General features: G+C 39.9%; 1 protein-coding gene across 1 annotated transcript; it reads left to right on the plus strand.

Moving 5' to 3' along the window:
- Positions 1-2,091: 2,091 nt before the first annotated feature.
- C15H3orf85 (chromosome 15 C3orf85 homolog) lies at positions 2,092-16,345 on the plus strand. The gene is made up of 3 exons (XM_035274420.2): positions 2,092-2,147; positions 13,361-13,494; positions 14,902-16,345. Exons 1-3 carry the CDS (start codon positions 2,099-2,101, stop codon positions 14,989-14,991), a joined length of 273 nt encoding a protein of 90 aa, XP_035130311.1. The 5' UTR covers positions 2,092-2,098; the 3' UTR covers positions 14,992-16,345.
- Positions 16,346-23,218: the final 6,873 nt, after the last annotated feature.

The following is a 23,218-nucleotide window of genomic DNA, read 5'->3' on the forward strand; positions in this document are numbered from 1 at the left end:
CAGGAGAATTGCCTGAACCCAGGAGACGGAGTTGCGGTGAGCCGAGATCCCACCATCGCACGCCAGCCTGGGTAACAAGAGCGAAACTCCGTCGCAAAAAAAAAAAAAAAAAAAGAAAGAAAGAAAGAAGAGAGAGATCATGTGTGTCCTTTACCAAATTTCTCCCAAAGGTAACATGTTGCAAAACTATAGTACAATATTACAATAAGAATACTGACATTGATAAAATCCACTGGTTTCATGCAGACTTCCCCAGTTTTACATGTAGTCATCCCTTCACATCCTCAGATTCCACATCCACTTATTCAACCAACCGTGAATCACAAATATCTGGGGAACGAAAACCAATACAAAATAACAATAGAATAATTAAAAAAAAAAAACCTAAAAATAAAAGTAGAACAACTATTTATATAGCGTATGCATTGTATTTGTCACTATAAATAGTCTGCAGATGAGTTGAAGTATACAGGAAGATGTACATAGCTTATATGAAATTACTACATCTTTTTGTATCAGGGACTTAAGCATCAGTGGATCTCGGTATTCTGAGGGTATCAGTTTCCTGCAGATGCCGAGAGATGACTGTGTGTGCTATGTGTATTTAGTCCCATTTAATTTGATCATGTGTATGTTCACATATCCACCACCACAGCTAAGATAAAGAACAGTTTCATCACCACAACGATTCCTCATATGGCCCTTTCATGAGCCACACGCACCTCCCTTTTCATCCACTAATCTATTTTGGCAACCACTAATCTATTCTTAATTTCTGTAAGTTCATCATTTTCAAGGAAATATATAAGTGGAATTATACAATATGTAATCATTTGGAATTTGCTGTTTTCACTCATCATAATTCCCTTGAGATTCGTCCAAGTTGTATACAATATTGATAAAAATCAATAATAATATTAATAGTTGTTAAGAAAATCTTAAATTTTTTTAGAAGCACAGAACTTACATAGTACCATTATGTGAAGACGTCAAAGAACTTTGGGAACCGGAATTTATTAACCTTTAGGGCAAATTGTAGCTCAAAGTCGTGCTTTGAAGGCAGATCAAGGCAGGTACCAGAGGCCAGGTGATTTGCTGCCAGATTGACTCAGCAACTCAGTAGTTTCTGTCAAAACTGAACTTAGAGGTCATTTGTTTTTCTAATAATAATAATAATAATAATTTTTATTTTTTTTTTTTGGAGACTGGGTCTCACTCTGTCATCCAGGCTGGGCAGTGCAGTGGTGCAATCTCAGCTCACTGAAAACTTCACCTCCCAGATTCAAGAGATTCTCCTGCCTCAGCTTCCCAAGTAGCTAGAATTAAAGGCACATGCCACCATCCCCAACTAATTTTTGTATTTTTAATAGAGACAGGGTTTCAGCATGTTGGCCAGGCTGGTCTCGAACTCCTGACCTCAAGTGATCCACCTGCTTCAGCTTCCCAAAGTATTGGGATTACAGGCATGAGCCACCACACCCAGCCAATAATTATTATTTTTAATAGTTATTATTATTGCTGCTGGTTGTAAGCCATGGCATAGCTATATCACGTTTTAACATTCAGTTGTTGAATGCTATCTGGCTTGTTTCCAGTCTTTGCCTATTGCTAACAAAGCTGTTATGAACATTCTCATATAGATTTTTTTGTGAACATAAGTTTCTATTTCTCTGAAACAAATGCCAGTAGTGCAACTTCTGGGTTGAACAGTAATTACAAGCTTGAATTTTTAAGAAACTACTAAACTGTTTTACAAAGTGACTGGACAACTTTACATTTCCACCAGCAACACATGAGCGATCCAGTTTTCCCACCTTTTTTTAAACATTACATTAATCTATGTAGATGGTAAAATTAGTAAACAAATAAATGACTCATATAAAAACAGCCTGTAAAAAGTCAGTTCAAAAAGTCCAAAGGGTAAAAAGGCAAGCGGTATATTAAAAAGCCATCTCAGGCGAAGGCCTCTCTCTGACTTGTGTCTCCGTTCCCAGGGCTTTCAGGTATGTAACAAATGCTTTATACTTCTGAAAAGTACCTGATAGACCCTAAAGCTTTTTTCCAGTTAATAAATTTTTTTTTCTCCAAAAACAGGATCATGACCTATAAAATGCTTCAAGTAGCCCTGTGTTCAACGTTGCTTATTGGTAAGAACCTATTTCTTTTTTATCATGTCTCTTACAACCATAGGGTTGATAATACCTTTTGTCTTTTTAAAGAAACAAACAGACACTTTTTATCCATAGGCCCATTCTATAGCACAGGGGAAACCAAACTATTGTAGAATGCTGTGGTTTTGAACATGTTAATGTTAACTCTGTGTGTGTGTGTGATCATTTCAATGATCCTGATTATATATTAACATGATACTGTTGCTAAGTAAGAACATTGTTTAGCCAGTCGACATTCAGGAGTCAGTTGTTCAGTTTCCATGAAGCTGTGCGGTTCTGAGTTAGTTTCTTAATTCTGAGCTCTAATTTGATTGCACTGTGGTCTGAGAGACTGTTTGTTATGATTTCCGTTCTTTTGCATTTGCTGAGGAGTGATTTACTTCCAATTATGTGGTCAATTTTAGAGTAGGTGTGATGTGGTGCTGAGAAGAATGTATGTTCTGTGGATTTGGGGTGGAGAGTTCTGTAGATGTCTATTAGGTCCGCTTGGTCCAGATCTGAGTTCAAGTCCTGGATATCCTTGTTGATTTTCTGTCTGGTTGATCTGTCTAACATTGACAGTGGAGTGTTAAAGTCTCCCACTATTATTGTGTGGGAGTCTAAGTCTCTTTGTAGGTCATTAAAAATTTGCTTTACGTACCTGGGTGCTCCTGTATTGGGTGAGTATATATTTAGGATCGTTAGCTCTTCCTGATGCACTGATCCTTTTACCATTATGTAATGCACTTCTTTGTCTCTTTTGACCCGTGTTGGTTTAAAGTCCATTTTATCAGAGACTAGGATTGCAACTCCTGCTTTTTTTCTCTCTCTCTCCATTTGCTTGATAAACCTTCCTCCATCCCTTTATTTTGAGCCTATTTGTGTCCTTGCACATAAGATGCGTTTCCGGAATGTGGCACACCAATGGGTCTTGACTTTTTATCCAATTTGCCAGTCTGTGTCTTTTGATTGGGACATTTAGTCCATTTACATTTAAGGTTAATATTGTTATGTGTGAATTTAATCCTGCCACTTTGATGCTAGCTGGTTGTTTTGCCCATTAGTTGACATATTTTCTTCATTGTGTCAATAGTCTTTACCATTTGGTACATTTTTGGAGTGGCGGTACTGGTTTTCCTTTCCTTGTTTAGTGTTTCTTTCAGGAGCTCTTGAAAAGCAGGCCTGGGGGTGATGAAATCTCTCAGCAATTGCTTGTCCATAAAGGATTTTATTTCTCCTTTGTTTATGAAGCTTAGTTTGGCTAGATATGAAATTCTAGGTTGAAAGTTGTTTTCTTTAAGGATATTGAATATTGGCCCCCACTCTCTTCTGGCTTATAGGGTTTCTGCAGAGAGAGCTGCTGTGAGTCTGATGGGTTTCCCTTTGTAGGTAACCAGACCTTTCTCTCTGGCTGCTCTTAGCATTTTTTCCTTCATTTCAAGCCTGGTGAATCTGATGATTATGCGCCTTGGGGTTGCTCTTCTTGAGGAATATCTTTGTGGTGTTCTCTGTATTTCCTGGACTTGAATATTGGCCTGCCTTGCTGGTTTGGGGAAGTTCTCATGGATGATATCCTGAAGAGTGTTTTCCAGCTTGGATTCATTCTCTCTGTCATATTCAGGTACACCTATCAAACGGAGATTAGGTCTTTTCACATAATCCCATAATTTTTGGAGGCTTTGTTCATTTCTTTTCACTCTTTTCTCTCTACTCTTGCCTTCTCATTTTATTTCATTGAGTTGATCTTCAATCTCTAATATCCTTTCTTCTGTTTGTTCTATTCAGCTATTGAAACTTGTGTATGCTTTGCAAAGTTCTCATGCTGTTTTTTTCAGCTCCATCAGATGGTTTATATTATTCTCTAAGCTGTTTATTCTCATTAGCATCTCATCTAACCTTTTGTCTAGGTTCTTAGTTTCTTTACATTGGGTTAGCACATGTTCTTTTAGCTCAGAGAAGTTTGTTATTACCCACCTTCTGAAGCCTGTTTCTGTCAATTCATCGGATTCATTCTCCATCCATCTTTGAACCCTAGCTTGTGAGGACTTGTGATCCCTTGAAGGAGGAGGAGCATTCACTTTTTGATGTTTTCATCCTTTTTGCTCTGGTTTCTTCCCATCTTAGTGGCTTTATCTACCTGTGGTCTTTGTAGTGGGTGACTTTTGGATGAGGTCTCTGAGTGGACGTCCTTTTTGTTGATGTTGAAGCTATTTCTTTCTGCTTCTTGGTTTTCCTTCTAACAGTCAGTTCCCTCTGCTGCAGGACTGCTGAGGTCCACTACAGACCCCGCTTGCCTGGGGATCACCTGCGGGGCATTCAGAACAGCAAGGGTTGCCACTGGTTTCTTCCTTTGCTATCCTTGTCCCTTAAGGGTACCCGCCAGATGTTGGCCTGAGCTCTCCTTAATGAGGTGTCTCTTTCGGTATATGGGGGTCAAGGAGTTGCTAGAGGAGACAGTCTGTTCATTATAGGAGCTCAAATGCTGTGGTGGGAGCTCCGTTGTCCTCTACAGAGCTGCTGGGCAGGTACCTTTAAGTCTGCTGCAGCTGAACTCATAACTGCCTCTTTTCCCAGGTGTTCTATCTTAGGAAGGTCAACTTTATTTATAAGTTCCTGTCATGCTGCTGCTGCCTTTTTTCATAGATGCCCTGCCCCCCACGGAGTAGTCTAGTCACAGTCTGCCAGCAGAGGTGTTGCTGAGCTGCTACAGGCTCTGTGCAGCTACTGTGTGAACTGCCTTGGTAGTGGCAGATGGCCTGGGCAGTGGGGGATGCCCTTCCCCCAGCTGAGCTGGACCATCCTGAGTCCAGCTGCACTTGCTGTGAAACTCTCAATCCAGGGCGTTTGAGATTGCTTGTTTCAAGTGGGTGGTACCCACAGAGCCAGATCACCTGGCTCCCTGTCTCAACCCCCTCCCTTTCAGTTGGAGAGACGGCTCTGTCTCCCAGGCATTCCAGGCGCCACTGGAAACAACCTCCCAGACTTGTGTGAGTTTCTGTGCTGAGCCTACACCAGCTGAAACCCCTGTGCTGAAAACTTGTGGCCTTTTTCAGCCCGGGAATCTCTTGGTCTGTGGGCAGTGAAGACTTGTTTGGAAATGTGGTGAGCACTCACCCTCTGCGCTGCTCTTGCTGGGAACTGCACTCCAGAGCTGTTCCTATTCGGCCATCTTGGATCCTCTTTCCTGTTTACTTTTCACAGTACTCAACGTTTCAGCAATTGTAATGCCAGTAAAGTGGAAGTTCCTGAGTTAAAAAGTCACTTAGAAAGCATCCTGTTAGACCTTTGTTTTTTTGTTTGTTTGTTTGTTTGTTTTGTTTTTGTGTGTTGAGACAGTTGCTCTCTGTCACCCAGGCTGGAATGCAGTGGTGCAATCTCAGTTCACTGCAAACTCAACTCCCCGGGTTTGAGCAATTCTCCTGCCTCAGCCTCCTGAGTAGTAGGGACTACAGGTGCATGCCACCACACCCGGCTAATTTTTGTGTTTTTAGTAGAGACAGGGTTTCACCATATTGACCAGGCTGGTCTTGAACTCCTAACCTCAGGTGATCCACCCGCCTAGGTCTCCCAAAGTGCTGGGATTACAGGCATGCACCACCGTGTCAGGCCCCTGTCAGACCTCTGAACAGGACACTTGGATATGAAAGCCCATCCACATTTCAGCACCCCTCTCCATTTTTTTCCAATTTCCTTTCATCCTTTTTGCCTTTTGTTGTGTTACTTCCTTTATCTGCCCTGTGGCTTTTCACCTTTTGTCTTTTGTAAACCCGCTTCATTTTTCTCCTTTTCCTTGAAATTGTTTCATTCTTGATTCCTCTCTCCATCTCTTTCCTTCTATTCTCTGCTTTTTCTTCACATTTTTCTCTCATAACCCAAATTGCTTCTCTTCCATTATCCGTCTCTGTCTCTCCTTTTCTCACCAATTTTTATACAAATTCAAACAAAGTAAGAGAATACATTCTACTAACCCTAACTCTTCTGTCTTCTACCACACATTTTTGGATCAGTGACAACGGTAAGGGGGAAAGAAAGAAAATAACTATGCCATTGTGTGCAAAACTTAATTACTTGGTGGGGCGCTGTGGTTCACGCCTATAATCCAAGCACTTTGAGAGGCCGAGGTGGGTGAATCATGAGGACAGGAGTTCAAGACCAGCCTGACCGACATGGAGAAACCTGGTCTCTACTAAAAATATAAAATTTGCCAGGCATGGTGGCGCATGTCTGTAATCCCAGCTACTAAGGAGGCTGAGGCATGAGAATCACTTGAACCCAAGAGGCAGATGTTGTAGAGAACCAAGATCATGTGCCACTGCACTTCAGCCTGGGCAACAAAGCAAGACTCTGTCTCAAAAAAAAAAAATTACTTACTTAATGCAGAGAATATTCAAGTTTTAGAAAATATGAATCTAAATATGAGTATTTTAGTCTCTCACAAAATCATAAAATTTATCCTACATTGATAGAAATCTTTGAAATGTTTACACCATTACCAAGACAGTTATATATCCTTTTCTCTAGATCCTCTTTCGTACTTTATTCAGTACTTAATTTGCGTGTGTTTCTAATTTTTTGGGCAGTTATTTCATCTTTTCTAAAAAATAAATATTTTAAAGGCAAGAACTGAGACTCAGCAGTCCAAAAAAATTAGTAAACAAGAAATATTATTATCTACTTACACTGAGTGTGAAGCGCTTTATTTTCACCATCCCATACATAAATATCTTTTCACCCATACATAAATGTCTTTGAACTTAAGGCAAGTCTGTAGTGCTTACTCTCCATCTCCAGTACTAGGTGTCAGGTAATACCACGGATATCAGTATTACCTAGACTCTAAGGAAATAGGTAGTAGCAGGCCTATTCTGTGGATCTGCCCAGATATTTTATGTCTTCTGACCCCACTGAATCTCATTTTATTTATTTGAAAAACATACAGACATTGAAGGTTACATGTGGGAACTAATTCACAGTTGTGCCGATCTGGGATTGACAAGCTCCCGGAATGCCCTGTACTGAGTTTTTTTTTTCCCTCTTTTTTAGTGAGGCTTTGAGACAGCAGACTATTGGGTTCTCTAAGCTACTCTTTCTTCACCTCTCTCTAACAAATAGCACCCTTCATCTTTGTCCTGGTTTTGATCAAGTTGAGAAATAAAGAAATATGAGTATGGAAGGCAATCGATTTCCTTTATTCCTGAGAAGGGCTGATTTGGACAATGTAGCTTAGAATAAGCACATAAAGGACCCCTAATTTTGTCTGGACCCCTAATTTTGTCAAATGTATAACCAATTTCAAGTTGCAGAGCCAGAACAGAGCGTGTCCTAGGAGGGCAGTTTACTCTCAAGAGAAGAAGAAAGAGCTGAGCTGGACACAGCCAAGTTATACCTCTTGGATTTACAAATAAACTGGGGCACTGACCCTTCCCAGGAGCAGAGCACACAAAGGCTGAGGAGGGGCCTGGGATTGTTCAAAATGAGCTTCCTCTACAGCAGAGAAAACAGAAATCTGCCACTGGACTCTGCCCTTTAATTCTGTATCTTACTTTACGTTAGGCTCTCTAATCTTTTTTATATATAGGTTCCTTCATTTCAATCCACACATATCATTTCAGGGTTACATGTATAGTATTTAGAACAGTGTCTCTTCCCCAACCACTGTGTTGAAAGGATTTTTTCAGCTTTCCAAGGGTGTTAGTAACATAGAGAGTCTTTCATTTCTAATGATGCAGTTTTTGTTATTCCCATACTGCTCATTAGCCTCTGACAGGCACTCCCCACTTTGTTCATAATGTGAATACATTTTTATCTGTTTTGCTTTAACTATTGGGTAAGTCTACTTTAACCTGTCTTTTACTTATTTCTGACTGTTGCAGTGCTAAATTTTTCGATAAGTTCCTTGAAAGTAGTAGGAACCTGGGGAGAAATGCCAGATATAGTAAAATATAACAAAATAAAAGAAAAGAAAGTGGTAGGAACCTTGCCCACTTAGCGTATTCTCTGTGCTTCCGGTAACACGATACCATGCACAGAAAGTAGTTTTTGGTTAATGACCTATTTTTTATTAATACATTCCAGATCAGACGATTAGATCTGCAAGAGACCTTAGTGGTTGTATAACCCAGATTTCTTTCACAGAACGGAAAACGGAAGTGCAGGAATAAGAAGTGCCCAATGACCTAGCTGGTTACCGACAAGGCCAAGAGAAGTGCAGGAATAAGAAGTGCCCAGTGACCTAGCTGGTTACCGACAAGGCCAAGAGAAGTGCAGGAATAAGAAGTGCCCAGTGACCTAGCTGGTTACCGACAAGGCCAAGAGAAGTGCAGGAATAAGAAGTGCCCAGTGACCTAGCTGGTTACCGACAAGGCCAAGAGAAGTGCAGGAATAAGAAGTGCCCAGTGACCTAGCTGGTTACCGACAAGGCCAAGAGAAGTGCAGGAATAAGAAGTGCCCAGTGACCTAGCTGGTTACCGACAAGGCCAAGAGAAGTGCAGGAATAAGAAGTGCCCAGTGACCTAGCTGGTTACCGACAAGGCCAAGAGAAGTGCAGGAATAAGAAGTGCCCAGTGACCTAGCTGGTTACCGACAAGGCCAAGAGAAGTGCAGGAATAAGAAGTGCCCAGTGACCTAGCTGGTTACCGACAAGGCCAAGAGAAGTGCAGGAATAAGAAGTGCCCAGTGACCTAGCTGGTTACCGACAAGGCCAAGAGAAGTGCAGGAATAAGAAGTGCCCAGTGACCTAGCTGGTTACCGACAAGGCCAAGAGAAGTGCAGGAATAAGAAGTGCCCAGTGACCTAGCTGGTTACCGACAAGGCCAAGAGAAGACTGGGTCTCCGATCCTTCTCTGCTTGTGTAAGGAGAGCTGTGATCCCAAATAGTGTTTGCTTTATACTCTGAAGTGTTTGCCCTGTTTCTACTGTACAGAATTTTCTTCAGAGGGTATTTGCAAAATATGTAGACAAAACATTTACAGATCCTATTAAAGTTGCCTATGATGTGGGGTGAAAAAAGGGGTGTGTGTGGGGAGTTATAAAGGAAGAGAGAAAGATATTTTTTCATAACTGATGATCATAAAGTTTGAGAACGGCATTAACCTGGCTGGTATTGCCTACATTTAAAAAAACACACTCATCTAAAACTCAACAAAGCGATAAAAGTCAGGGTTCCATTTTCAAGAGCCAGCAATATTGTACAGGTTCACCAACGCAAACCCGTGGTCTTGCTCTCACTAACTTTCAAGGTTGATCAGGCAGAATGAAAAAGGGAGGAGAAACTTCTCAGGCAGAGAGGATAATAGCCTGCCCTTCTATATTACTTGCGTTTTTATTTCCAGCCCTGCCACTGACTTACTATATGACCTTGAGTAAGTCATTTCATCTCTGCGTGTCAATTTTCTCAATTTGTAAAGTAGGATAATAAATACTACTTTCTGTGTCTCTCATGGGCGATGTTATCATCACCATCAATTAAGATTTATTGGATGCCTGTTGGGCTTATAATGCTGAGGTAAGTGGTTTGTCCTATGGAGGAGAAGGAGATTGTATCAGCCAAACATTTTCCAGGAGCAAAAAGGAAAAAGACTTACAAAAGACAGAATTGTTACAGCTTAAAACAGCTATGGTGTATATTTTAAAGCATACTTCTCTGCCAAGATTTATGTAATAGCATTTTTTTTTCTTAGTGATCATATAAGGCACCAGGATGACCAAGGTACAAAATTCTGGTTTTACTTTTAAACCATTTACTTTTAAATCAAGTAACACTATTTTAAGCAATTACTACAGATTCACTCTATAGCTATAAATAACATCCTAAGCATCACTTAGAGCTACTTACTGTTTACTGATGGAATTGGACCTATTTTGCATACCCACTAATTTTGTTTTGAAAAAAACACTGATTTATTAACAGAATAGTAATACACAAAATATGTAACACTGTTACTAACACTTTTTCTTCAAAGAGAATGATAAGAAATCTGAAAAGTGACCCATTAGTGCATTTCATCTAAAAGCAAAATATCAAAGCTGGTTAGTTCACACTGGTCAGCCCAATGAACGTGGGCTCCTTCCTCCTATCTTCCTCAAATCAATCCTGTCTTCCCACCCCACTTGCACCAGATTCAGGCCCTCCTTATATCTCATCTGGACTATTGAATAGACTCTGATCTCATGTCCCTTGCTCTTCTCTTTCTTTTACTGTCTGTCCTTACACAACTGACAAAAGGGTCTTTCAGAGTAAATCTGTGAATGAATAAACAAATGTGGTATAGATACATACATATTAAATACGTAAGTTGTTATTCAGTTTTAAAAAGGAATGAAATACTGATGTCACAATATGGAAGACCTTTGATGGCATTATGCTACGTGAAATAAGCCAGACATAGTGTATGATTCCACTTACATGTGGTGCCTAGAACAGGCAAATTCATAGGAAAAGAAAGTAGAATAGCAGTTACCAGCAGTTGGGTAGAGGTTGATGGGGAGTTGTTTAAAGAGTAAAGTTTCTGTTTGTGACAATGAAATAGTCCTGGAGATGGATAGTGGTGCTGGTTACAAACATTGTAAATGTACCTAATACCACTGAATTGAACACTCAAAGCTGGTTCAAATGGTATGTTTTATGTTACGTATTTTTTACCACAATACAAACAATGTTTTTAAAAAGTATATCTGGTCCTTCCTATCATTTTCTTATTCAGAAATGATCATTAACTATTTAAAGTGAAGTCCAAACTCCCTGCTATGAACAGAATCAAGCTCTAACTTACTTTCCACTGTTACCTCTGACCACATCTACACTACAACCCTACCTTTCAATCGTTTTGGCAAAGTGAAAGTCACCAACCCTGAATCTTTCTTTGCTCCTCCATTCCTTAAGTCTCCAGTCTCCTTCAGCCTGGAATATATGTGCTTTGCTTCCACTTCCTTCATCCTCGTTGTTGAAATGTCACATATCTTTGAAGCCCAGTTCAAAATGAATTTCTCTGTGAGGTCTCCATGACATTATCAAAATTAATTGCTCCTACTATGGATGGTCTGATCACAACATGTCTTCTTATAACTATATATGAACTGACTATAATGTGAATGATTTAATGGCAAGGGTTATTTGTTGTCTATCTTTGCATGCAGTAATGATTAGCAAGAGTTATTTTTGTTTATCTTTCCATGCAGTGATGATAATCAAAACAGGGACTAGGCTGAGGGAAGTGCAGAACTTAACGGCACAAAATTTATATAACCCTGAAAGTGAGTTCCTTGTATTTTGTACCCTATCCTAAGTGTCTCACTTGCCTCAACTTAGTCCCAGCTCTTGTGATTAGCAATTTACCTTAACATCAGTAAGTGCGTATAATGCATTCTGTAAGTTATCTGCTACTGTATAACGAATTTTTCCAAAACTTAACAGCTTAAAACAACGAACATTATTGCAGTTGCAGCGTCATGAATTTGGGAGTGGCTTAGCTCAGTGGTTGTGGCTCTGGATTTTTTATGATGATGCAGCAAAGATGTCAGTCATCTGAAGGCTCAACTGGAGCAAAACCATCAGGTTCCCAGGTGGCTCACGTACCCGGCCGTTGGTGGGAGGCATCATTCCCTTGTCATGTGATCTTCTCCCTCAGGGATGCTTGAGTGCCCTCACAACATGGCAGCTGACTTTTTTTCAGAGCAAGTGGTCCAAAAGAGGGTCAAGGTAGAAGTTGTAATGTCTTTTATGTCCTAGCCACAAAAATTGCACATAGTCATTCCACAGTAGCCTATGATTACTTAGGTCAGCCCTATTAAATGAAAGAGGAGATTACTACACAAGAATATGAATAGCTGGAGGTACTGATCTTTGGGAGCCACCTTAAAAGATGGTTTCCATAGATATGCTTGTTGGATTATGCTAAACTGAATTAGCTAGTAGCAGAACGGTATGCTGGGATCTGTCACCAATATCTTCTAAGTTTAAATGTTAACTAATATTATTATTTTTTATATAAAACTCTTCTATCTAGCCGCTTCTATTGTTTTGAGATAGTAAAACACATCATTCCTCTGGCTTCAATTTAAAAAAATGTTTCCCCTTCTTCCACCCAGCTAAATCTAATTTTTCCTTCAAGGAGCAGGTGAAGCAACTACCTTGACTGTGAAAACGTCTACTTGTACCCCAGTGTCTTGGTGCTCAATAAAAACACCTTCTCCTAAATTCCTTTAGTGCAATCAAATCCTGTGTTGCCTCAGTTTGTCTGTTATCTTTGACCCTGGATCCCAACTAAATAGAAAGTCCTATAGAGGCGAATTTTCATACTATATAGCTTGCTGTAACCCAGGTTCATACAGAGGGTTGGCCAACAGAGGACTGCTAATAATTAGGTTGTTAAGTGCCTAATGTAACATTACTCACAATTAGATGTTGTAATAAATGTTTCTTTATCACAATGAACAGATTGTATTGTTGTCCTATCCTATAGGTCAGGAGAAAACGTGTTCTTCCTTTGTATTGATTCAAGTTATAATTCTGAACACAGTCGTGTTTTACTTGAGAATGAAAATACAACCGATTGTTAAAACTTCAAGATCTTTAAAAAGTTTGGAATATTAAAATTTATCATTTCTTTTTTTTTTCTTAATCCTGGAGCCGGAAGGAGATGCAAAATACAAGGTGTTTTGATTTGATGATGAATCGATCAGTACCAACAATTTAAACCACAGTGTCAGATTTGGGAGCAGTCTAGTTCAAACAAAAAGATCAGTTCTACTTTGGAGGGCTAGGAAAGCAAGAATGAGATAGTTGTCTGTCTAGTTTGACAGATGGTATATATCCATTGATTTATCCAGTCCTTATAGCAAGTGTGTGTGTATTATTATACCCCTTAACATGCAAGAAAACTAAAGTGCAAAGATATCGAGCAACTTTCCCATAAAAGTGATAGGGCTCAAATTTGAATCCAGGTCCCAACGCATATATGGAAGCTCTGAAATCCTGCTGTGATCACCACATGGCACTGGCTTCCAGGATGAACTAAATGCAGGTCAGACTGAGTGGCGAGCATACAATGGTGACAAAGGAGTAACTGTTTCGCTCAGAGCTTAGCTTTGCCAGAGTTTTCTCCTCAGATCCCCAGCCTAGCGAAGACCACAGCAGTGTCTCTTAAAGAGGAAACATTGAGATGTAAATGATTGCGCTAAAAGATGCTGTGCGTTTGGACTCTGAATTGCAGGCGCGTTGGGAGCACCATTTTTGTTGGAGGACCCTGCAAACCAGTTCCTACGTCTCAAAAGACATGTAAATTTGCCTGATTTCTGGGACCCAGATCACAGCTCAAATGTATGGAAAAACACACTGGCCAATCAGGTATTTGTATTAGAAACAGATGGTCCTTCGCCGTTTATATTTTGAAGTAGTCATTGCATTAGCCGACCACTAATTAACCACCCCACTAGCCTAGCCCTGATTTTTCCTCACGAGACACTGAGCTATGTCTGCTTTTTCCTCTCCATGAAGTGGTTTTTGCCTAGGAAACTCTGCCTCTTGCTTAAAGACTAAACTCAAATGTCCTGTCCCCTCCGAAGCCTTTCCCTTCTCAGGGTGACATTTGTCTTTCCGTGTCTCCGTTTTCACACAGTTTCACAGGTGGATAGCTCTCAAAATGTCAATTGGAATTACCTGTTTTGTCCACCCAACGTACCTGCCTATAGGGTGTGTATCTTATCCTTCACGGCAATTATTCTCAGAAACTAGCAAAATGACTGTTAAATAGTCAAAGCTTAATACATTATTACATGTTTATGTAGATGGAGGAACGGACAGTGGCCAGACTTTAGTTCACTTTCAGTTGTTCAGTAGCTGAATTTCCTCCGTGATAATTATTCAAGGCTTTCATGTTGTTCCCCCATTTGCTTGCCTTTTGTACACTTTCCTATTCATTCGCATTCTCACTGCAAGAGAAATAAAGAAGAAACTCGCACTGGCCTTTTTTATTCTATGTTTACTTTTCTGATAGAAGATGATGTTCAAACTCCAGGCCAAATGAAATTGCGGAATTATCTGAGGATTTCTATTATTCGATCTCCCTCTTACAATTTAGCAATTTAGGAAACAAAGCTGTACAATGAATGAATGAATGAATGAGTTCCTTCACTTATTCTTTCTTTCTTTCCACATATCTCAGGCTCTGATTATCATCAGGCATGAGGATTGTATAACGTCGTCAGAAGTTGAATGTCTTGTTTTCATGGGCCTTGACCCTGCCCTTACTCCACATGACTGGGTCTTAACAGGTCTACCAGGATCTGCTTGTTCAGCCATTGCTGGTGAAAACTACTAGCTGAATAATGCATCTAGTTTTATGGCTGTTTTGTCCAGTAGGTATCATTTAGCATTGTTAAAACAAGACATTTGTTTATTTGGTCAATTAAATAATGAATAGGCTGGTAGACTGTGTCTTCTTTATAGAATGCTGACATTTTCAGGTACACTCCTACCTCTACTTGTAGAAGAGTTTTGTACCAACTAACAGGCACTATGTAATGTAACAAGACTCTACTATGCTAGTTTATACTGTGGCCCCACAAACATTGCAAAACATTTGAGCATTGAAATAAACAGATAATTAAAGGTATGAAAACCAAACTCTATTTGGTACAATTCTTCCATTATATTTTTCTCATCTTTTAGGAATCTCTGTATGATAATCAGAATAACGGATGCAAGATGTGTTCTACATACTCAGAGATCATGACGTGTTTCCTTTTCTTGCAGGCTCACGAAACATGGATTGCTTTGAAAACAGCAGCACAGTATTATTTGGGTGTGAACACCTTCACTTTTGACATGTCTATTGCCCAGTAAATGTTTTCCTGGTTAAAGCAGGAGGATGAAGATGGTGGAAGTTGGAATGGCATTGTGCCAAAACCATAGATTTTTGAGACCTGAGGGTATATCCGTGCTGTTTACTATATTATTTATTATGTCTGCCTCAAAGTTGTTGAGAAGAGTAGTTACGATTACTCGTGTTGAAACTGGGAACAAGACATTCTCAATAAATAGTAGTTCTGGAAAACAAAACTAAAAAAATAAGGCTGTAGTAATAACATTTACCAAAAGGATGGCATTTATGGGAAAACAAAAGCAAAAACAAAAAAAGAGTAGCCTCGTTAAACCACTCTGTTCATAGCTTCTACTTTCTATTGCCTCTTCTTTGAGAGAGTTTTTTCATTCAAAGAAGGGCAGGGAGCTCTCAAAGGGAGCTGATTCTCTTTTCTTTGGTGCTTGTCACCTTCTTAAGTCAATCTGTTTCAAAACCGTGATTTTGAAATGTTTTCCAGCAAAAGTGTACTGCTGAGGACAGTGCAGTGCAGCCTCAACCTATATAACAGAGTAGACAGTGGCTGGGAACCCAATGGAAGCCATTCATTTGCAAGTGCAAACTTCCTTCACAGTTTCATAAAAATTTTTTGCAAGTTTTGCATTCTGTTCCATAATCTGTTGATTTTTGTTTTAATATGAAATATTAGTTTTGACTCACTGAACAGGCACATTTTATAATCTTTTTGAATAAAACTGAAAAGTTGTCCATTGGGAAAAGTGGACTGCATTTATCCTGTACCTTTCCATGTATTCATGGATGACCGCCTCAGTTTGAGAAGTGCTGCGATAACGTTACTATCGCTAAGGTTGCCCCCCGCCAATTCACAGCTAAACGGAATTTTTGTCTTCGGAAGTCTATTTCTCTCCATTCTCTATTCTCTATTTTAGTTGTTCTCTGTAACGATTTATTTTGAACTTTTACAGTAAATGGAAACATTTCTCTAAAACCTAAGTTGATTTTATGTGGTCTTAAAACAATCTTAAGCACTTCTTGAGTGTCAAGTAAATCAGAAAAACCAAATGCCAAAAAGCGGTACTAGAAGGACTTTGGCCTCAGCAATCTCTTCTCCAAAAGGACACTGACAGCTTCTTGCTATTCCACGTTTCCTGTCCTATGGCCAAGGTGCTTTCAGTGAGAAATTTAAGGCTAACTTATAACTTATTAAGTTGACTGCTATCCATTTCCAATAAATATAAACATAGATTTTTAAATTACATCTGAACAAACAAAACAAAGATGATGAATCATTTGGTTTTGCAGTGGGAAATGAGTTTGAGATTGTACCTAAATATATCTTCAGTGTTTCAACAATAATATACATTTTACTACCACAAAGTTTCATTCTTTAATCATTTAATAAAAAACTAGGCCACGCATGGTGGCTCACGCCTATAATCCCAGCACTTTGGGAGGCCGAGGTGGGTGGATCACGAGGTCAAGAGATCGAGACCATCCTGGTCAACAAGGTGAAACCCCGTCTCTAGTAAAAATACAAAAATTAGCTGGGTATGGTGGTGCGCACACCTGTAGTCCCAGCTACTCAGGAGGCTGAGGCAGGAGAATTGCTTGAACCCAGGAGGCGGAGGTTGCGGTGAGCCGAGATCGCGCCATTGCACTCCAGTCTGGGTGACAACAGTGAAACTCCGTCTCAAAAAAAAAAAAAAAACTAGAGAATGCCTGTGTATTAGTCAGTGTTCTCCAGAGAAACAGAACCAATAGGATGTATATAGAGAGACGCTCATCCACTTACGATGGAGTTACATCACACTAAACCCATCACATGCTGAAAATATTGTAAGTCAAAAGTGCATTTAATACACCTAACCTACCCAACCTCATAGCTTTGCCTAGCCCACTAATATGATTTGGCTCTGTGTCCCCACCCAGGTCTCATGTTAAATTGTAATTTCCAGTGTTGGAGGCAGGGCCTGGTGAGAGGTGAGGGGATCGTGCAGGTGGTTTCTAAAGGTTTAGCACCATTTCCCTAGTGCTGTCTTGTGATCGAGTTCTCACAAAATCTGGTCATTTAAAAGTATGTAGCACCTTCCCTAGCTCTCTCTCTCCTGCCACCATGTGAAGATGTGCTTGCTTCCTCTTCGCCCTTTCACTATGATTGCAAGTTTCCTGAGAACTCCCCAGCCATGCCTCCTGTACAGCCTGTGGATGCGAGTCAATTAAACCTCTTTTCTTTATAAATTATTCGGTCTCAGGTAGTTCTTTATAGCTGTGTGAAAACGTACTAAACATACTTAAAAATACTCAGAACACTTATCTTGGCCTACAGTTGGGCAAAATCATCTGGCAACACAGTCTACGATCAAGTACTCGTTGTTTATTTTTGTGTTTGTGTGGCTGATTGGGAGTCATGGCGGCTGCTGCTACCCAGCATTAGGAAAGAGTGCTGTACCACATATTGCTAGCTTGGGAAAAGATCTAAATTCAAAATTCAAAGTATGGTTTCTATTGAATGTGTACCACTTTCACATCATAATTACAAATTGTAAGCTGAACCATAGTAAATAGAGGACTGGCTGTAAAGAGAAAGAGATTTATTTTAGGGATTGGCGATGTGATCATGGAGGCATGCAAGTCTTCAGGGTGGGCAGGCAGGCTTTAGACCGCGGAAGAGCCCACACTGCATTTAACGACTAAGGCAGACTGTTGGCAGAGTTCCCTCTTGATTATGATAGGTCAGTCTTTTGTTTCTTCTAGGACTTCAGCTGATTAAATAAGGCTCATCCATATTATACAGGGTAATCTCCTTAACCCAAAGCCAACCAAAAATGTAAATCCTATCCAAAAATACCATCACAGAAGCATTCAGAGTAACATTTGACCATGTTTACATATTCTCTCAGAGGATTACAGACATAGATACTGTGGTGACTGAATTCTTCTGAAGCAGATTTGCATTGTGAAGTGTAAAAGGAACCCTGTTGGTTTGCCCTCTTCACCTGCTTGATTACAGAGGCTCACTGTGTAACTGGAAATGACTGGTAAGGGTAATTCTACTAAATCCAGACTCACCAGAGGCTTCTATCCAAATTGGAGGCTCACCGTTCTGACGTCACTCAAGCAATATTCTGCCTAAACTTTCCTGCATTTTCTATAGAACCAGTCAACATATATGCTAAGGATCAGGCTGACCCTTTTCATGTCTCTTGCACATCCTACCCTCTAGGATTCCTGTAACACCAATTCACATGATTTCACAGTGGACATTCCAATGCTATATTAGTCCAGGGAAACATTTCCAAGCCTTCTTTTGATGACATGAAAAGCATAGTGCTCATCTTGTTATGTATTCTATTCACCCACTTTTCAAAACCTTCGACTGATTAAAAAAGAGGAAGTAGCATTTATTGAGATATATATTTTGCTGTATGCTATACTAAACAGGTATACACTTTACTGAAAAATCACAACAATCTGATAACAGATCCCATTTTAGGGTGATGAAAATTAAGGCTTAGATAAATTGCCTACGTAGAGCTAATGAAAGGCAGCTCTGTAACAGCAATTAAAAATGTCTAGACTTCTGGCCAGGCACAGCGTCTCATGCCTGTAATCCCAGCACTTTCAGAGGCCAAGGCGGGTGGCTTGCTTGAGGCCAGGAGTTCAAGACCAGTATGGCCAACATGGTGAAACCCTGTCTCTGCTAAAAATACAAAAACTGAGCCAGACATGGTGGACTGTGCCTGTAACTTGGGTGACTGAGGCATGAGAATCACTTGAATCCAGGAGGTGGAGGTTGCAGTGAGCTGAGATACCACCACTGCACTCCAGCCTGGGCAACAGAGTGAGACTCTTTCTCAAAAAAAGATGTGTAGACTTCAAGCATGGCTTCCCTTTGGCTGGCTGGGCAGTCTTATTGACACCTCTCTGTGCTCAGCTTCCTCTTTAGTAATATGGGAATAATTGGATCCACTTACTGTGAGGAATAGATAAGATCAGGTAGAACAGTGCCTGGCATGTAACTAAGCACTCAACAAATGTTAGCTATTACTATTAGCTTTCCGAAGGTCACATAAAAGTCTACGCTCTTTTGGTTTTTCACATGTACTCCAGGATTCTGTTACCCATAACTCAAAGCTCCCCCACACCTGACCTTTTTAAATTATTTCATCTACTCTCCTCAAATACTCTTTCTACCTTGTATCATTTATTGATTCATTTATCTGCTCATTTAACAAACACGACTGCCATCTTTCCTTGGCCTAGGCATGGTGAAGGTACAAAGAGAACTGATGTGCAGTTTCTTCTCCACGGAGCTTCAAATGTAGTAAGGCAGAAAAACATGCACTGCATTATACAGAGGAAAGCTACATCGATTCAGATTCCAAATTTATGTGTTCACAGAGGATAGACAACTTACTCAGCCTGGGGGATTCAGGGAAGGCTTCACTGAGGAGGTGGACTTACATTTAGGTTTCAAATGCTGCCGAAGAGTAACATATGCATATGTAACTATGGCATAGGAATGGCTATAATTACAAGTTTTATTTCTAGCGGTTTATATTTATAGAATACTTACCTACATTCATCACTACCACAGTAGTACATTAGTGCATTATAATATTGCAGAGCAGTTGGCCCTCCATTTCTGTAGGTTCTACATCTACCAATTTGACCAACCGTGAATCAAAAATATTTGAAAAAATGAACAATAAAAAATAACAATAAGACAACTAAAAATAATACAAATTTAAAATTGTGCCCTACAACAACTATTTACATAGAACGTCCATTGTATTAGGTATAACAAGTAATCTAGAGATCACTTAAAGTATACAGGGGCTGTGCATACATTATATGCAAATACTATGCCATTTTACGTAAGGATTTTTATATAAAAAGATTATATATAAAAAATTTTATATTAAAAGATTTTATATAAAAATCCTTATATAAAATGGCATAATATGTGCATATAACTATATGATAATTTTTATCAAAATCTGCAAATTTTGATATCTGTCGGGGGGTCCCGGAACCAACCCTCTGTGAATAGCAAGGAACAGTTTTAAGGTTAGGACTCAATTGAGATTTAGATTTGCCACTCCAACAATATTTAAAACGGTGTCTGATGTGCAGTAAGTGTCTGATGAATGCATGGGTACTCATGCGTATCGGGAAGTCATAGTCACAGGATTTTGCCCTTACGCTTTTATGTCAGTGACAGGACAAACAAACACGATGGGATGTAATTTATCCACAGTGCTGGCCAGTGAGTCAGTAAGAGAACTGAGTAAGAACTCAATAGTGTTTTTTCATTTCTGCTGCTTCTGTTTCATCCACACAGCACTGCCAGTCTCAAAAGACACCAATTTTTTGTGCCGATTGATCAGAATTTAAATAGAATAGCTAATGGATGAGAAGCACTGCACACATAACAGATTAAAAATGAAGGTATTTATTTTCCTGTGTGGACTTTAATTTTTCCATTTACTTTCCTCAGATTGATCTCAGATATCTCAGGCAATTGAATCAGGCAGAAAATATATATCTCTCACACGGTTATCTTCAATGACAGTGGCAGTCTGAATGCATTTTATTGAAAGGAATTTAGCATTGACTGGTTAAATATACAAACTACCCATCTAAATCAGAGACAGTGCCAGACTACTTCAAATTAGAGACAAAAAATAAATATTTGGAGATTACATCACACATTGGAACTGTCTTAGAAGGCAGTTCAAATGTAAAAATGAAATAAATTATTTAAATTTAAAATATTTTACCTCATCCATCAGTGACAAAAGCAGCTGCACTTTCTTTCTGATCATAACAGTGGGAAACAAGCTAGCCGTTTTTTAACAGACAAGTTGAGGAAAGGTATGCCTTCTTAGGTCCACCCTTTTGCCCCATCGGTATATTTTTGAAGAGGTAATCTTTAATCCAGGAAGGTGACTCTACAGAGAAAAAAGTAGCCTGACCTGTCGTACAGTTGAACATTTAACTGCCTTGAATGATCAGACAGGAATTCTCTGGCATTTTTCCTGAGAGTTTTAATGTTTAACTTTGTGTTGTGTCCCACTTGGGGAAAGAATATGGAGGAGGTATCTAAGAATGTAGCCTCTGGAGGCAGAAGCCTGTTTAAGTCTTATCAGTACCTAAGGTCTGCTATTGTTAAAGTTAGAACTATCCCTGATTATGGTAGCAGTGTTGAGAAAATTCCTACTGGGGACCCAAGTCAACTATACATTTTTTTAAGTTTTTAAGTTTTTTTGTTTTTATTCAGAGACAGGGTCTCACCCTGTCACCCAGGCTGGAGAGCAGTAGCACGATCATGGCTCACCACAAGTGACAAACTCCTGGACTCAAGCTGTCCTCCCACCTTAGCTTCCAGTGTAGCTGGGACTACAGTCACATGCCACCATGCTCACTAATTTCTTTTATTTTTATTTTGTAGAGGCAAGGCCTCACTATGTTTCCCAGGCCGGTCTCACACTCTTGATTTCAAGTGATCCTCCTGCCTTGGCCTCCCAAAGCCCTGGTATTATAAGCATGAGCCACCACATTCATGGCCAACCATTTTTTTAATCATCTGAATTTCTCTGATTCCCATACTACCACAGATTATTTCCTTTAATGTGCCACAAAATAATTACCCAGATGATGAAACATTTACATTTTAAAATTCAAGGAGCTCCCAGTAGTCAAAAATCCCAAAGCAACAGAGATTCATCTTTCTATTGTTCTGTTTTTCTGAAGAATCTCACACATCATGGCCAGCAGCTATACATTTGTGGGACTGCTGTGTTTGAGGCACTACAGTTTCTTTGTGCAGGGCCTCAAAGATGAATGAGACTTACCAGTTCCTGTTGGTAAGGATCTCCAAAAGTGCAGTGAAGTGAGGGGCTACAGTCTGTGCACGCTATGACGACGTAAAGTGCCACAACGGAAGTCCTGTCCACAAAGTGTTCTTGATGGCTGGGTGCCTTGGCTCACTGCAACCTCTGCCTCCCAGGTTCAAGTGATTCTCTTAATCTCAGCTGCCCGAGTAGCTGAGGTTATAGGCACACACCACCGCACCTGGCTAATTTTTGTATTTTTAGTAGAGACAGAATTTCACCATGTCAGCCAGGCTGGTCTTGAAATTCTGGCCTCAAGTGATCTGCCAGCCTTGGCCTCTCAAAGTGCTGGGATTACAGACATGAGCCATCATGCCTGGTCTATACTCACCTTTTTTGAATCATAGTTGACAGCAGGTAACTGTGGATAAGGAGTAACTATTGTAACTCAAGGCAGTAGCTTAGAATGCTGGCTTATCTGGCATCTTTAAAAAGAACAATACAAGACAGGACAAAGGAAAGTGGTTTTAGGCTTTCAAAGGTGGAAACCATGGCAGCATAAATATATGGGAAGACACTAATGGGGTAAGGTTTGTTAATTCCTCTGGTCCCCTCTCTGGGCTAATAAGCATTGTCTCTAGGAAAGGAGAATTTATATCCTGTCTTTAAGTAGAAAGGTGGGAGGAAAGAGAGAGAAGAATTCCTCCACTGCTGTTTCTTAATTATCTTTAGCTCAGCAACAATTTTTATAACAAGGAGGTGTGTTTTGGGGTGACATTTCTAAGACACTGCATTCCTTGGCCTGTGGCCCCTTCCCATCATCTTCAAAACCAGCAACACTGCATTTTCTGCCTCTTCCATCATACTCTCTTTCTCTCCCAACTCTTCTCTCTCATGAAAGCTGAGAAAAGTTCTCCATTTTAAAGGACTTGTGATTAGGGCAAACATCTGAATAATCTAGCATAATTTGTCCATTTTAAACTTCCTAACTTTTACCACATCAGCAAAATCCTTTGCCACATAAGGGAACATATTCACACGTTTCTGGGGTTGAGATGTGGACATCTTTGGGGCTCGTTATTCTGCCTATCATCCTCAACCTTCTCCTAGTTACCATTTTTTAATTTCTTTTTTTTTTTTCATTTTTATTTGAAATAGTGACTCACTCTGTCACCCAGGCTTGAGTCCAGTAGAGCAATCACAGCTCACAGCAGCCTCAGTTAATTTTTTTATATATATTTTGTAGAGACAGAGTCTCACTGTGTTGCCCAGGCTGGTCTCAAATCTTCTGGCCTCCCACCTTGGCCACTCAAAGTCCTGGATTACAGACATGAGCCACTGTGCCAGGCTGCTTAGGAAATTCTGTTTGTTAATTTATAGTTTACTTACTATTATGCATTTAGGGCATGAAAAG

The sequence above is a fragment of the Callithrix jacchus genome, chromosome 15 (assembly GCF_049354715.1).
Source record: "Callithrix jacchus isolate 240 chromosome 15, calJac240_pri, whole genome shotgun sequence".
NCBI lineage: Eukaryota > Metazoa > Chordata > Mammalia > Primates > Cebidae > Callithrix > Callithrix jacchus.